Source organism: Oreochromis niloticus, linkage group LG7 (assembly GCF_001858045.2).
Source record: "Oreochromis niloticus isolate F11D_XX linkage group LG7, O_niloticus_UMD_NMBU, whole genome shotgun sequence".
NCBI lineage: Eukaryota > Metazoa > Chordata > Actinopteri > Cichliformes > Cichlidae > Oreochromis > Oreochromis niloticus.
This window is the reverse complement of record NC_031972.2, coordinates 13,929,684-13,942,844: the sequence shown is the minus strand read 5'-3', so window position 1 is coordinate 13,942,844 and position 13,161 is coordinate 13,929,684. Positions and strand designations below refer to the sequence as shown.

The following is a 13,161-nucleotide window of genomic DNA, read 5'->3' as shown; positions in this document are numbered from 1 at the left end:
TCCTCTGATTTACCCTGATTTTATAGACCCTTTTTACAGTTTGGAAGTTCCTTGAATTCCTTTAGCGCACGCGCAATGTTGCTGCAATTTAATATCAAAATTCTCATTTTACATATGAATTCAATATTCTTTATACAGGCTAAGAGAGTGGGTAGTTTCCTGAGCAGGTTTTGCAGTGATGTTGTGATATGATATGTGTCTCTAGTAACATTTATAATAATTCAAAGACCAGTGGCTTCCCCACAGAATATTGTTTAAAGTCTTGATTAAAGTGAACACTTCAATACTTCCACTTCCATTTCATAAATTTCATGATCAAATGGTAACTGTGTGGGTCCCTACAGTTGTTTACCTGCTCATTTTTGTGACTGCAGGGATTTGTCCAAAGATAATTTATATTACAATGCACCAACTGCACATATGCACCAGCTGGCAAACTTAAAGAGGACTTAAAAGAAATATAAAACCTTTTTTTAGCAAGTTTCTCATACCACAAATATTGTACACGTGGAATTTGAAATGACAGATGCGAATAAATACCTGCTTTACAGCCAGGCACACACGACTAGAATAACAGACAAAGTCTTACCTTGAAAAGTCCAATAAAAAGCCAGTGAGTCCTCTTTTTAGACAGCAGGTGAAGAGACTGCAGGTTGATGAATACCGCACGTATAATAAATTGCAGTGTTCAATAACAAGTGGACCTTGGAAAAGGTCTTTCAAGTATGTTAAATCATTATATAATAGTTACTATCATTGAGGTCTGTGAAGGGGATGTGCAATTCTTACAATATTATACTGTACTTCAGAATTTCAATTTTATGGTAAGAGTAACTAAAGTTTGCTAAAATGTTGTCAAGTCACAATGCTTCTTGCAGAGTGTCCTCTTATCAAGTTCAACAAAAACTATATTTTCAGTTTAGTCTAGTTTTAGTCATGCTTACTTTAAATTCAGATCATTTAAATAAAGCTGCAAAAGGAAACATCCTCACTGTGAAACACAGTGGACATTTAATTGTGTTCTGGAGTTGCTTTGTATGCCTTGAATTGCTGAAAAGCACAATTATATTAGAAAATTATCAAGGCATTCAGGGATGAAAAATTCTGGTAGTGTTGGAGAGTTCATTCCCGTCTGAGGTCATGGCTCCTGTAGAATGGTAATGACTCAAAACATGTAAAAGACTGACAGAGAAGAAAACTATCAGCAGGATCAAACACTCGTCAAAGCTGAAAGAAAAAAGCTGGAGCAGTTTACTTCAGGTGAGTGGAGAAGTGAGGAGGTCATATCTAAAGCTATAGAAACTTCCTGATTGCACTGATTTCCTTAAAAGGATCAAGTAACAAAAGCAATTTGGTATAGACTCTCAAAAATTTTCAGTCTCCCATTTTCATTTGTTATGTTATTTAAGAATAATATGCTACACTGAGTGGGATTGCTGTTAATGGCAGACATGTTTTTGTACAGGTTCATACTAAAACAATACCAAGTTAAGCTGAGATCACAAATTTAAAGTTACTATTTGTACTCTGTGAACCAGAGAACTGCGCCATCAGCAGAGGAAAAACAATAAAGGCGCTACTGACGTTTACATTCAGATCGTTACTGTTCGCGCTGCTGTGTGCAGTAATATCACATTTTTCCTTGAAACAGCAGCTGTGTTAGATGAATGATTTCATTTTCTATATACTGTGAAAGTTGGCAGCAGATATTTTTATATGGTATGTTTAAAATCCACCTGTCAGCATTCTGACAATGTTCAAACTTTATGAGGCAGAAAAAAACCGAAACAAAATGTGTCACGCAAATGACGAGAATTTCAAAATGATCCAACTTCATTTTAAAGGCGCTGATGTTGACAGAACATTTTTTTTTTACGGCGAGCACAATGATCTTAAATGCAGTTAACTTATATAACAGGTGATTAGTGAAAGCTATGATAAATGTGGATCGCACTATCTGTTAAATCTGTGTCCTGTGGGGAAAGAAAAAAAAAAACAGATTGTCTTCTCAACAGATTAAAATCACCTTCTGGAGCTGCGCTAATTTGAAAAAACCATTAGCGCAGCTACCTTCAGCAATATCTCCATCCTTGCACTTCCATTAGGTTTATGTGTCATTTTCTGTGAGGTTTTCATCACAAAGATATAGTCCTATGTGCCATTTTGTTCCCAGAGCTATTTATTGTAAGAGCCTACACCTTTTAGCTGCTCTGAGGATGTTGTTAATCTGTAAGTACCTGTAAAAAGCTTTGTACTTCTGACACCTTCCAATTTATTAAATGTTGAAGAGCAAATTATTTCACCTAGGAAACATTAACTTTTTGTAGCTTTTACCGAAGGAGCTCGATGGACACTACACACTATATATGTAGATATATTTGTGTGATGGAACCCATTGGTTTGGGGACTGCTGACGTGAAGCCTTCAGTGATATGTTGGAGCGCTAACTTGTCAACTAACACCGGACAAATGTCTGGGGGTAAAAGAAATAAGCTATAGAAATGAGGATTGACTCACTTTACTAAACAGCATGAAGTGGTAATTAGTGGAACTGCACTTTTGGCACTTCCATGTTGGCTGTTTTGTTAATTTTAAGGGCGTATGATTGAATTCCAGTGATTCATATAAACCGAAAACTTCCCTTTTTGCTTCACAGTGCAAAACAGTGCTGGTAATGTAAAGTGGTGGTTGGCAAAGAAAGCAGAACATCTTACAAGCTAAAGAGATGAAGCCTGATCTTTAAAGAACCTTAATCTGCTTAAATTAATATGAAAGAATTAGAGAAAAAAATGATTTGTGTGAATGAAACTACAGGCAGAAGATGAAGAGACAGATGAATGTAATACGACACAGAAAAGCACTGCTTTTTGTTTTCTGTTTGTTTATGGGTTACATGAAAACATATGGAGTTGATCATTGAGCTTAGTGAGTAGTGATAGTTGTTTAACTTTAATTTTTTTTTGTTTATTCAACTGATATGAGCATGCATTGATCTAACTTTCTGCATGAGAGCTCCCAGCTTTGTGTCTAAAGCCTTGAAAGTCTTTCAGTAGCTTTAAGTTAATTAACGGAACACAACAATGTAGTTCAAACTGGCTTTCATTTTAAATTTCAACATATAAATCAGTGAAGGCTTCTATGCTATTTATGTTTGTTTGCTGTTTATCTTTTCTAAATAACATGAATTGAACCTCTTCTAGATGGGCGACTGGGTGGGCACAGATAGGCTGTGACACTGCCACAGATGGGCCCATATGTAACTGCTGTGCCAGTCATAAACCCAATGTTGTAAACCCACTGTCCATCTCACAATTTTAAAGAAACTCTTGATGAAAAAGTGCAATATCAGTGTGATATTTGTTTTTTTTTACATTATAGCTGCTGTGAGTGTAAACTGTGGCTACATCTTTACCTAATTTCTCTTTGGACAGAAATCCCTGTCATGTGTGCCTTCTTCCTCTCATTTGCAGCAGATGGCTTCCCCTCCCTAAGCCTGGACCTGCCAGAGGTTTCTTCCTGTTAAAAGAGAGTTTTTCCTTCCAGCTGTCGCCAAGTACTTGCTCACATGGGAATGTTTGATTTTTAGGGTTTTCTCTGTATTACTGTATGCTATTGTATGCTCTTTACCTAATAATATAAAGCACCTTTGGCGCTATAATAATAACATTAAAGTGCACTACACGTAAATATAAACTTAGCATATATCACATTTCTTTGCATTTATTTCTTATACTGTTTAAATTGCTACATGATATTGTACAATGTGATATTTTAAGGAATTCTGTCTCCCTCTGTCTCTGTATAGACAGAGATCAAGACAAACAGTTCTCTTGCACCATCTGTTGGCAGATTCTTTATACACAGTTCAAATACATAAACATTTAAAAGGATTCCATCTTGTTCTGCTTGCCGGGTTAAAAATAATCGATACCAACCAGTGGGACTTTTTGGTAAAATTTATTTTGCAAGTGTTTAAGTGATACAGGTTTTTGAGGGATTGTCTTAACAATGATGTCTTCCATCCTCCCCAAATAGTCGGAGAGTAAATGAGGAAAAGAAATTTTGTTATTTTTCACACAAACTGTACAATATGTGAATATACTGTAGCACAAGGGATACAAATGTTTGACTTAAGTACCCTTGGTTAGATCCAAACTTATTCCATCAAGTATCAGAAACAGACAAAAGGCATACTACCAGTATTTGTCACATGTCTTTTTACTTGTATCCACTCTAAAAATCACATTCAGAGACTTTAAACAAATTTAATTTGCTCATCTCCGATTCATTAAACAGACCTTCCTGTGTGCTTCGATGCCTTGGCCCTGAACACATCATCGTCAGCAGGTTTTCCTCTGGAGGAGCCAGCTTCAGGACAGAGATACATATCATGCTCCAAAGACATATGAAGGCATTTCATACAATCAAATATATTGATTAAAAACAGTCAATGAAACTGGTGCTTTACATTATATCTGCAGAAGCTATCACAGGGACTAAAGCAGATAAAACGTAAATCATAATTCTTATAAAAGACCAGCTAAATGAGAAGAACAGCACTGTGCAGCAAGATGTGTTTGAGTGATGTGAGTCATCTAAAAAAAGCACTGTTTTATAAGTGCTTCACATTGAGGAGTCCTTTCATGGTTATTTTCAAAGAGCTTTCTTTTAATTAAAAAAAACAACATAAAGAAACCAATGAAAAGGGATGTGGCAGAGAATAGACATGGACAAGAATACAAAAAGAGCAGGGTCTTTTAGTTCAACCTTCATCTTTTGTGGTGTTATCCTCTAGATCCTCATCGCTGTCTAAATCACTGTGAACCCTCTTGGCCATAGTATTTCTGCTTCTCTGCTCCTTAGCCCCCTTCTTGATCTGAACTGGTAATGGTTTCACTGGTTATAAAAAGAGAAAGAAATATATGATAAGCCTAATGCAAAACACTACTGCAGACAAACAAAAATGTTACTCCTTTTTTTCCATTCACCCTAGTTATTAAAACACAGCCCTCACCTGCTGATGGAAGAAACTGGTCTTCAGCTCCACCGCCATTATTGCTGTGACTGGCGCTAACCGTCTCTTTCTGTTCTTCATCTGTGACGATTCTCTGTCTCGCACTCTCAAAAACAGACTTAATGACAATAGAATCCTCATAGATCTGCAGTGATTAACACACACAAAAACAGACACACACACACACACATACACACGCGATCAGAGTTTTTATAACAGGAACCGTGGAGACTGTGAAAAAGTATTTTGCTGCTTGTGAATGAAAGAATTCCTCCCGAGATCCCTTCACCTGAGATCCCTCCAGATTATAAGTCTGAGCATTGTGACACAGAAGGAAAATGTCCTTCTCCAGATCTCCCACACTTCTGTACTTGTGATTGCGAACACGTTCCTATGAAACAGTAATAAAATACAGTAATAAAAACAGACAAATAAGAACAACAATAAAACTATAAACTGATTTGGTTCATTATTTAATTTTTTAAAAAAGGACAAAAATACAAAGATACTTGAATGTCTCCTGAACTTTTCTAAAACACACTTATTTAGTTTTTTGCTGAGAATTAAATGAGAAAAAAACTCACTCACTTCAAGTCTGTACACTAAATAAGAAACTAGACTTGTCAGTCATCTTAGCATTAAGAGCGCAAACAAACGGAGAAGGTAACAAAATAGCTACCAGCACAGTCACATGTCACATGATTACTGTTAATCTTTTTGCAGCAAAGCCAGAGTGTAGACACAACAGGTTGTGACTTTATGGGAAGTTTGGTGCTGAAACTACACTTTGGCTGGCAAAGTGATATTCTGGAGTTGGTGCAGTGTTTAAAATCTCACCACTAGGTGTCAGTAGATTGCACATTGCGGTCAACTGAATTGTGTTTTCTTGCCGCTCCCAAGTGCATAAATCTAGCTATGGTGGCTGTTGTAGGACAAACAAGTCTGGTCGCCATCTGTACTGAGTGTAGGGTGTCAGCCTACACCCTACACTCACTGTCAGTATGTGTCCATGTCTGTTAAATTTGGAGGAGGGTGTAAAGCTTTACAAAAGGAGTACGATATGACTCAATTAAGCTAACTTCTGTACAATGAGGGCAATACTGAGGTGAGTTGTTGAGAATATCCTGAACTTTTCTGTCGCTAAGTGCTGCTGTTTTTGCTGTTGTTAGCCTCTGTTAGCTGCTGTTAGCCATTGTAAGTAAAAGTGGATGTAACATTGCTGGACTTGGAATTCTCCTACGCTGCAAGAATGATATCAAACTGTGTGTCAGAGGCAAAGTGTGATTTTTTGGGCATTCGAGCCTAACATTAGCTGGCATAAGGTTAGCTTATAACCAGCTGTTATTGTTTAGTCAACTTATTGTCAGCTTATTGGAGGCGCTAATCTGTTGATAATAAGTAATTGCAACAACATTGGGTATAAATGAGCATGTTTGTGTTTGCGTTTAGTATATTTATGTGTACAACATTCATTTTTTCTAATCCTCAAAAATCAACTGACTTTACCTTTAATGTGTAGTTGGCCTTTGTTGTTTTTTTGTATATGTGTATTACATTTTTTTAAAACAATTTTACACCACACGTTGTCTTTTCTACAGTCTGACTGTAAGGATGATGGGGGGAACATGGTAAACCTACATGCTAAACCATTAGCTTGATAGAAACATGCTAGCGTTTAGCTCTTATAATGGCGATAAATAAAAAAGTTCTACAGTTTTGTGGACTCTGTTAAGTGTAGAAATACTAAGGCTGTCTGTGTTCAACCCATGTGTATTTAAAATACACTGACATATTTGTGTTATATACTATACCTAAGCTCTAGTTAAGTCTTCTTAATCACTGTTTACTGAATGAAGGTTTTGAATACTGAATACAGACTCCCACTTGCCATTGATGCATTATGGTTCACCCCCTTTTCATTCAATTTTATTTTTGTAGAGAAGATAACAGTGAAATCTGTATTGTGTCGGAGTTGTGAGGGTATTCAGTGACACATACCCTGATCCTTCTGAAGTCCACAGGCTTTCGGATCAGTTCGTAGTACTCAGGTACTTCCTTCTTAGAGGGAAGCTGCACAAAGCCTTTACTGATCTGCCGTCCCAACCTAGAAACACAATGTTTCTTTTAATCTTATGACAATAGGAAAAATGTTTAATTATTCTGTCAATATCTGTAAGACATTTTGTTTTCTTATTCCTGATAATGTTTTCTTGCAGTCCAGACTTACATACAATGTCTTTTCATGACTAAATTATGAAGGGGGCACAATCCCAAAATCAACTGCTGATTGATTCAATCTTCAGCATTCAAAACTCAACAAAGTGAGTAGCTGCACTGGGATTTTTAAGGCAGGTTTCCCTGAAAGCCCTTTTAGGTATTAGGTTAGACTAGCAAAACGTTTAAAGCTGAAATTTGTGACTTCTGCTTCAATCCAGCAGCAGGGGGTGAGAGAAATGAAAGTGTTAGCTCAAAGCTCCGCTACTGTTCTGGTTCCTTACTGAGTCGCTAGGCTAAAAACTCTCTTGTTAAAATATCCCACTGCACAATCCATCCATCCATCCATCCATCCATTTTCTGCAATGCAAAGATCATGCGTCATACAAAAAGGCCTTGCTGGCTTCCTGCTGAGGCAACAGAACTAACCATTGCACTACAGTGCTGTTGTCCCTGGATAGACCAATTTACTTAAAAATAATACTTTTAATAATAATCATAATATCAAAAGAATCCCCTAATCAATCAGCTTTAAAGGGGACCTACTACGGTCATTTCTAATTCCGTATTTTTAGTCTTGAATTCAACTATAGTAGCTTGTGCCATCATCCTAGACCCTGGTGCAGTACCACAGTTTATTCACTGTATGAATCAAACTATTTTGGCCGCTTTCTTTGAACCAGCTTTGTGGTGGCTGGCTGTTCCTTGCAAACAGAAGGTTTGAACAGCAGGTGGGTGGGGGCCACTGGGCCTACGATCAGAGCTGAGTGCCTGAGATGACTGCATCAGGGATATCCCCTCGCTTTGACACCATACAAACACAAAGAGCCGGAAACTCTGAGTGTGCTTATAGTGAAACCTGAGCTTTGGCTTTTGGGATTACTTACACATATGCTGACTTCATTATATAAAATTTTGTCTAATAGGGTATAACAGGTCCCCTTTAAGCTGTGATCAGGTGTAGAGTTTTGTAGGAATTACTATAACTACGAGACCATCTCAAAAAATGTAATTTTAGAATCTACAAGTGAAATATTTGAAGCCTTTTTTGTTTTCATTTTGATGATCATGGCTTATAGCTCACAAAAATCAGAAATCCAGTACTTTAGATTAACAGAATCTTTTTCTTAGAGTTTAAACAGTGTGTATGTCTCATTCGAGTTCAGTACATAACGCCACAGTCACAGGAAGGATTGCTGACTTCGCAGCTGTCAGAGGGCAATCATCAACACCCTCCACAAGGTAGATCTGTGGCTTACCTATGGCTTGTGAAAAGGGGTTGCTATATACAAAGTGCTGTACTAAAGTATATTAATGGAAAAGTTTATACAAGAACTTGGGAGAGCTTCACAAAGAGAATCAGAGCCACTATGCAAAGACTTTCTTCAGGAAAGGGGCTACAACTGTTGCATTCTTGACATCGGCCCACTGCTGAACCAGATACAGCATCACAAACATCTTACCTGGGCTAAGGAGAAAAAGAACTGGGCTGTTTCTCATTGGCCAAGGTCATCTTTTCAGATGAAAGTAAATGCTGCATTTCATTTGGAAATCGAGGCCCTAGAGTCTGGAGGAAGAGTGAAAAGCCACTGAATCCAAGGTGTCCAGTGCAAAGTTTGCAGTCTGTCTGCTGTATTTTATCAAGACTAAAGTCAACACAGGTGTCTACCAGGAGATTTTTACACCACTTCATGCTTCCATCTACTCATAAGCTTGATGGGGATCTGGTTTTCCTTTTCCAGGAGGACTTGGCAGCACAGGCCCAAATCTATTTCCCAATTGCTCGTAGAATACATGAGGTTTTGTCAAACAGAAGATGAGAACCACCTAACCCCAAAATACAGGCTAAACCCTGCTGTCAAAGCTACCCGGGCTTCAGTTGCACCTCAGCAGTGCCCCAAGCTGATCACCGCCATGTCGTACCACACTGATGCCGTATAAGCCATAATAGCCAAAATAAAAACAAACAAGCTTGAAATATTTAAATTTATACATAATGAATATAGATTACATGGAAAAACAACTAAAATCAATCAGTATGAATGAGATCATGCTCATCAAAAGTTTAATATTATCAAATAAAACATTATATTCTTTTTTATTTTAATTAAAAAGAGGTCTAAAAATAGTGAATTTTTTGACACAGCCCAAACGTCTTTCACATCCCTCACCCATCTTTGTAGTTCATGACCATATCCACCAGTGTGTTCAGTGTTCTGGTGAGTTCAGGCGGATTTGGAGGGAGTTTCTCAGCTGGTGGGCGCCCTCGCTTCCTTTTGACTTTCTCGCCAGTTTCTTGCCCAGCCTTCAGGTCTTTCACTGCTTGATGATCACCTTTACGCTTCTTCAGACTGATGTCCTCCTCCATGTCCTCTAGAGAACCGTTCTCTCTTGCCTCGAGCTGTGGGTGGGGAAATCTTGTAAATGCACATGTATTTTTTTTTGTTTAGTTCCTACTTCAGCAACACAAAGACTGTGATGATGAGAAAGAATATTTGCTAGAGAATGGGAGGAAAGAGTTCAGTTCAAAACTTCTATTTTCTGTTTATTCTAACTTGGCCTCTTTGATTTTCATGTCACAGCTCTCGGGAAAACGCGCAGTACGTGTTTTTCCCAGACACAAACCTGAAGCGCTTAAGACGACAAACTACAGATTCTAAATTTAAAACCTCCAAATTAAAGCACTCTAAGTCTCCATCTAATTAGCAGCTGGAATTCAAGCATTCGCAATTACAGAGCATGGTTTTGTATTCAAATGAATCAGGACTCATTTACTTATTACAATAGCATCTGAATTTACATGGGCTGAAGCAACCCAGTGCCGTCTCTGCAAATTTAGGACAGATTATTTGATCTGTGGGCTTTGATGTGAGATGATTATCGAGGGGATGCTTATTTTTTAATGCACGACGAGTCGCAATGGATTCGAAGAAGCCCTTTTCTGTCAAAGCACAGAGTCTAAAAATGCTATTGTGCAATAAATATGAATCTATATTTTGCTGCTTTGCACTCAGCCTCGTGCATGCAAGAGAGAGAGAAAAAAAGAGAGAGCCGGAATCATTATTTTAGGTGTGTGGTGTTTGACAAGGGTGCATGCTGCATCCCGAGTTATGTTCAACCGTTTCATCCGCTCCTTTTCGAATATGCAGCGACCACTGTGTTTTCCACAAAGGCAATTAGAGGCCAGAAACAAGAGTGAGTGTGCATGCAGCACAAGCAGCTCTTGCAGCAGCAGCAGCAGCAGCTGGAGGGGGGGTGGGGGGCAGAGAAGGCATGCTGTCCAATCTGAACAGAATATTGATGCATCAATAATACAGGATCATACAGTACACACATCAGCCTTCACATCATATAATAAAGCACGCCTGCTGATCTCTCAAGGACGCAAACTTGAGATATTTAACACACACTGATCCGAGAAGCAGTGAATGATGCCATGCAGAATTAGAAGAAATGGAAAAACAATAACAATAACAATTTGAGCCCCCCCCCCCCCCCCCCCCCCAAAAAAAAAAACAGGACTGATGATACATGCCTGCACTTGCAACCATAAAAAAGACATAGCAGAAAGCTGACTTAGAGGAGACAACAGCACTAGAGACAACAATAGAAATCCTGCTCATCATTGTTCGGGGCTCAAATGTAGGCTTTGAAAAGCCCCGCTACTCCCTCTAAGGGGAAGCAATCGTTCCAGCAGAATACTGGAGGGATAGAGGGTAATCCTCAAAGATGTATAACACAGCTGAGAGCTGCCTGATTGACTGTGCATGTGGAGTGGAAGGGTGTCAGAGTGTGCATGTGATGCTCCATGCCTGTGCTATCTCCTAACAAGCCTGCCTCTTCCCTGACTAATCTGGCAAAGATTCCCTCTCATCTGTTACAACACACACCTACACACTCTCTCTCCCTGCCTCTTACTCACGCGCGCGCGCGCACACACGCATACACTCTCTCTCTTTCCTTGGCGTGCGCGCACACACACACACACACACACACAAGCACACACACACACATTTTATCCATCTCTTCCTCTCTTCCCATGCGATGTACCCTGGCTGAATCCTGAGCCTGTGAAGAAAAGACATGGAGGAGGATATTTACCTGACTGCAATCTGCAGGCTGGCTATCGGGATCGGCTGCAGCTGTGGGGGAGAGAATTAGCAAGCCAGCATAGCGGCGAGCTGCTAGTCTCTTCATCAGCTGATCACTCAGAAGCAGAGCCCAGAAGGGGGGAGAATAAAAGCGCTATGTTTTCATATACAAATCATTGGGCAGGGGGAAAATACAAATGCCATACCCATCTCCCGTCTGCAGCTCTCCGAAGTCTTTTTCCTGACTCTGGAAGGCCCCGAGCTTGTCTCCCTCTGCATGTTTTTAATATCGACTGTTGCCAGACGTTATTATTTTTTTTCTTTCCTCTCTCTCTCTCTCTCTCTCTCCCTCTCTCTCTTTCTCTCTTCCTACCCCGCTGTTAAAGTTGTCGGGTCCTTTTTTTATTGTTATTATTTCTTTAAAAAAAAAATCTCCACTGTATTTTGGAGGGATCGTGCTGTTCGTTATCAACTAAGGCAAGCAAGAAACTCCTGCTGGAACCAGGAGTCCAAGCCTGAAAGCAGCACGGACATTCATGAGTTCACTCGAGAGCACGTTTGAATGTGCAGCCGCCTCGGAATTCCAGCAGGGTGATTAATGCATAAATATTGACTCAGATTACACTTAATTCCTCAGCCGAGACAGCAAGGAAAGAAAAAAAAGTATCTCTGCAAAGTCCGAGCTGCTGAGCTGCAGCAATTGCAGAAAAAAAACAAAAAAAGGGAGTTTTTCTACTTTAGGCTAGTATTCAAAGCCATGTGGTTTCTGTAAAGCAATTAGAGTTTTCTTCCTAAGATGTGCACAAAAAAACAAACCAAAAAGGCTGCTGCTGGATAACAGCACATGTAACAGCACAGAAAAGCATATGCAAAAAACAAAAACAAAAAGTCTCATGTCAGAGCAACATCGTTTTGTCCAGTGGAAAAACTTGTGAAGTGGAAGATCTCAGCTGAATGGAATTCAGTGAGAGAAAATCATAATGCACGAGTTACAGACAGCCCTGCGCCAGGCCATTTGTCATGCCATGCTACCCTACTATAGTATACATACACTCCTATATTCGTCCACTTTATTAGGTACGCCTACTCTTATGCGCCCTAACACGAACATCTGGTGAGCCAATCACATGGCAGCAACTCAGTGCATTTGGGCACGTAAGCATGCTCATGGCGATCTGCTGAGGTTCAAACTGAGCATCAGAATGAGAAAACATAATCGAAGTGTCTTTGAATGTGGTATGGTTGTTGGTGTCTGATGGGCTGGTAGGAGTATTTCACAAACTGCTGATTTACTGGGATTTTCCCACACAACAATCTCTAGGGATTAGCAAATGGTCCAAAAAAAGGGGAAAAAGAAAAGAGAGGGCGAGAGAGAGAGGGGGGGGGGGAAATAGTTCTGGGGTGAAAGTGTCTTGTTGATGCCAGAGTTCAGAGGAGAATGGCCAGACTGATTTGAACTGACAGGAAAGCAGTAATAAAAAAAATTAACCACTGCTTATAAGAAAGATGGCAGAAGAGCATCTCTGAAGGCACATCACATTGATCCTAGAAGTAAATGGACAACAGCGGCAGAAGACCACAATGGACACAATCATTCCACAATGGAAGAACACACACACACATAAAATATATATACATATATCTGAGTTTGATCTGTTTATCGCGAAAATATTGATTATAGCTGTTTTATATCAAACTGATTCAGGGAAATATGTGACATCACCTTTTCCAAACAATTCCCACCCACTTCAACAAACCAATGAGAGGAACACATGACCAATGGATCTGAATGTGCGGTCAGCATAAAACCCAGCACATGGTGCCACATTTGATTTAACTTAT

The 13,161-nt window shown here is 39.3% G+C and overlaps 1 protein-coding gene across 1 annotated transcript; it reads right to left on the bottom strand.

The window, feature by feature from the left end:
• Positions 1–3,941: 3,941 nt before the first annotated feature.
• Positions 3,942–11,775, bottom strand: LOC100699402 (probable global transcription activator SNF2L2). The gene is made up of 6 exons (XM_003449626.5): positions 11,330–11,775; positions 9,400–9,629; positions 7,013–7,118; positions 5,304–5,405; positions 5,015–5,159; positions 3,942–4,896 (listed from the first exon to the last, which is right to left on the bottom strand). Exons 1-6 carry the CDS (start codon positions 11,423–11,425, stop codon positions 4,763–4,765), a joined length of 813 nt encoding a protein of 270 aa, XP_003449674.1. The 5' UTR covers positions 11,426–11,775; the 3' UTR covers positions 3,942–4,762.
• Positions 11,776–13,161: the final 1,386 nt, after the last annotated feature.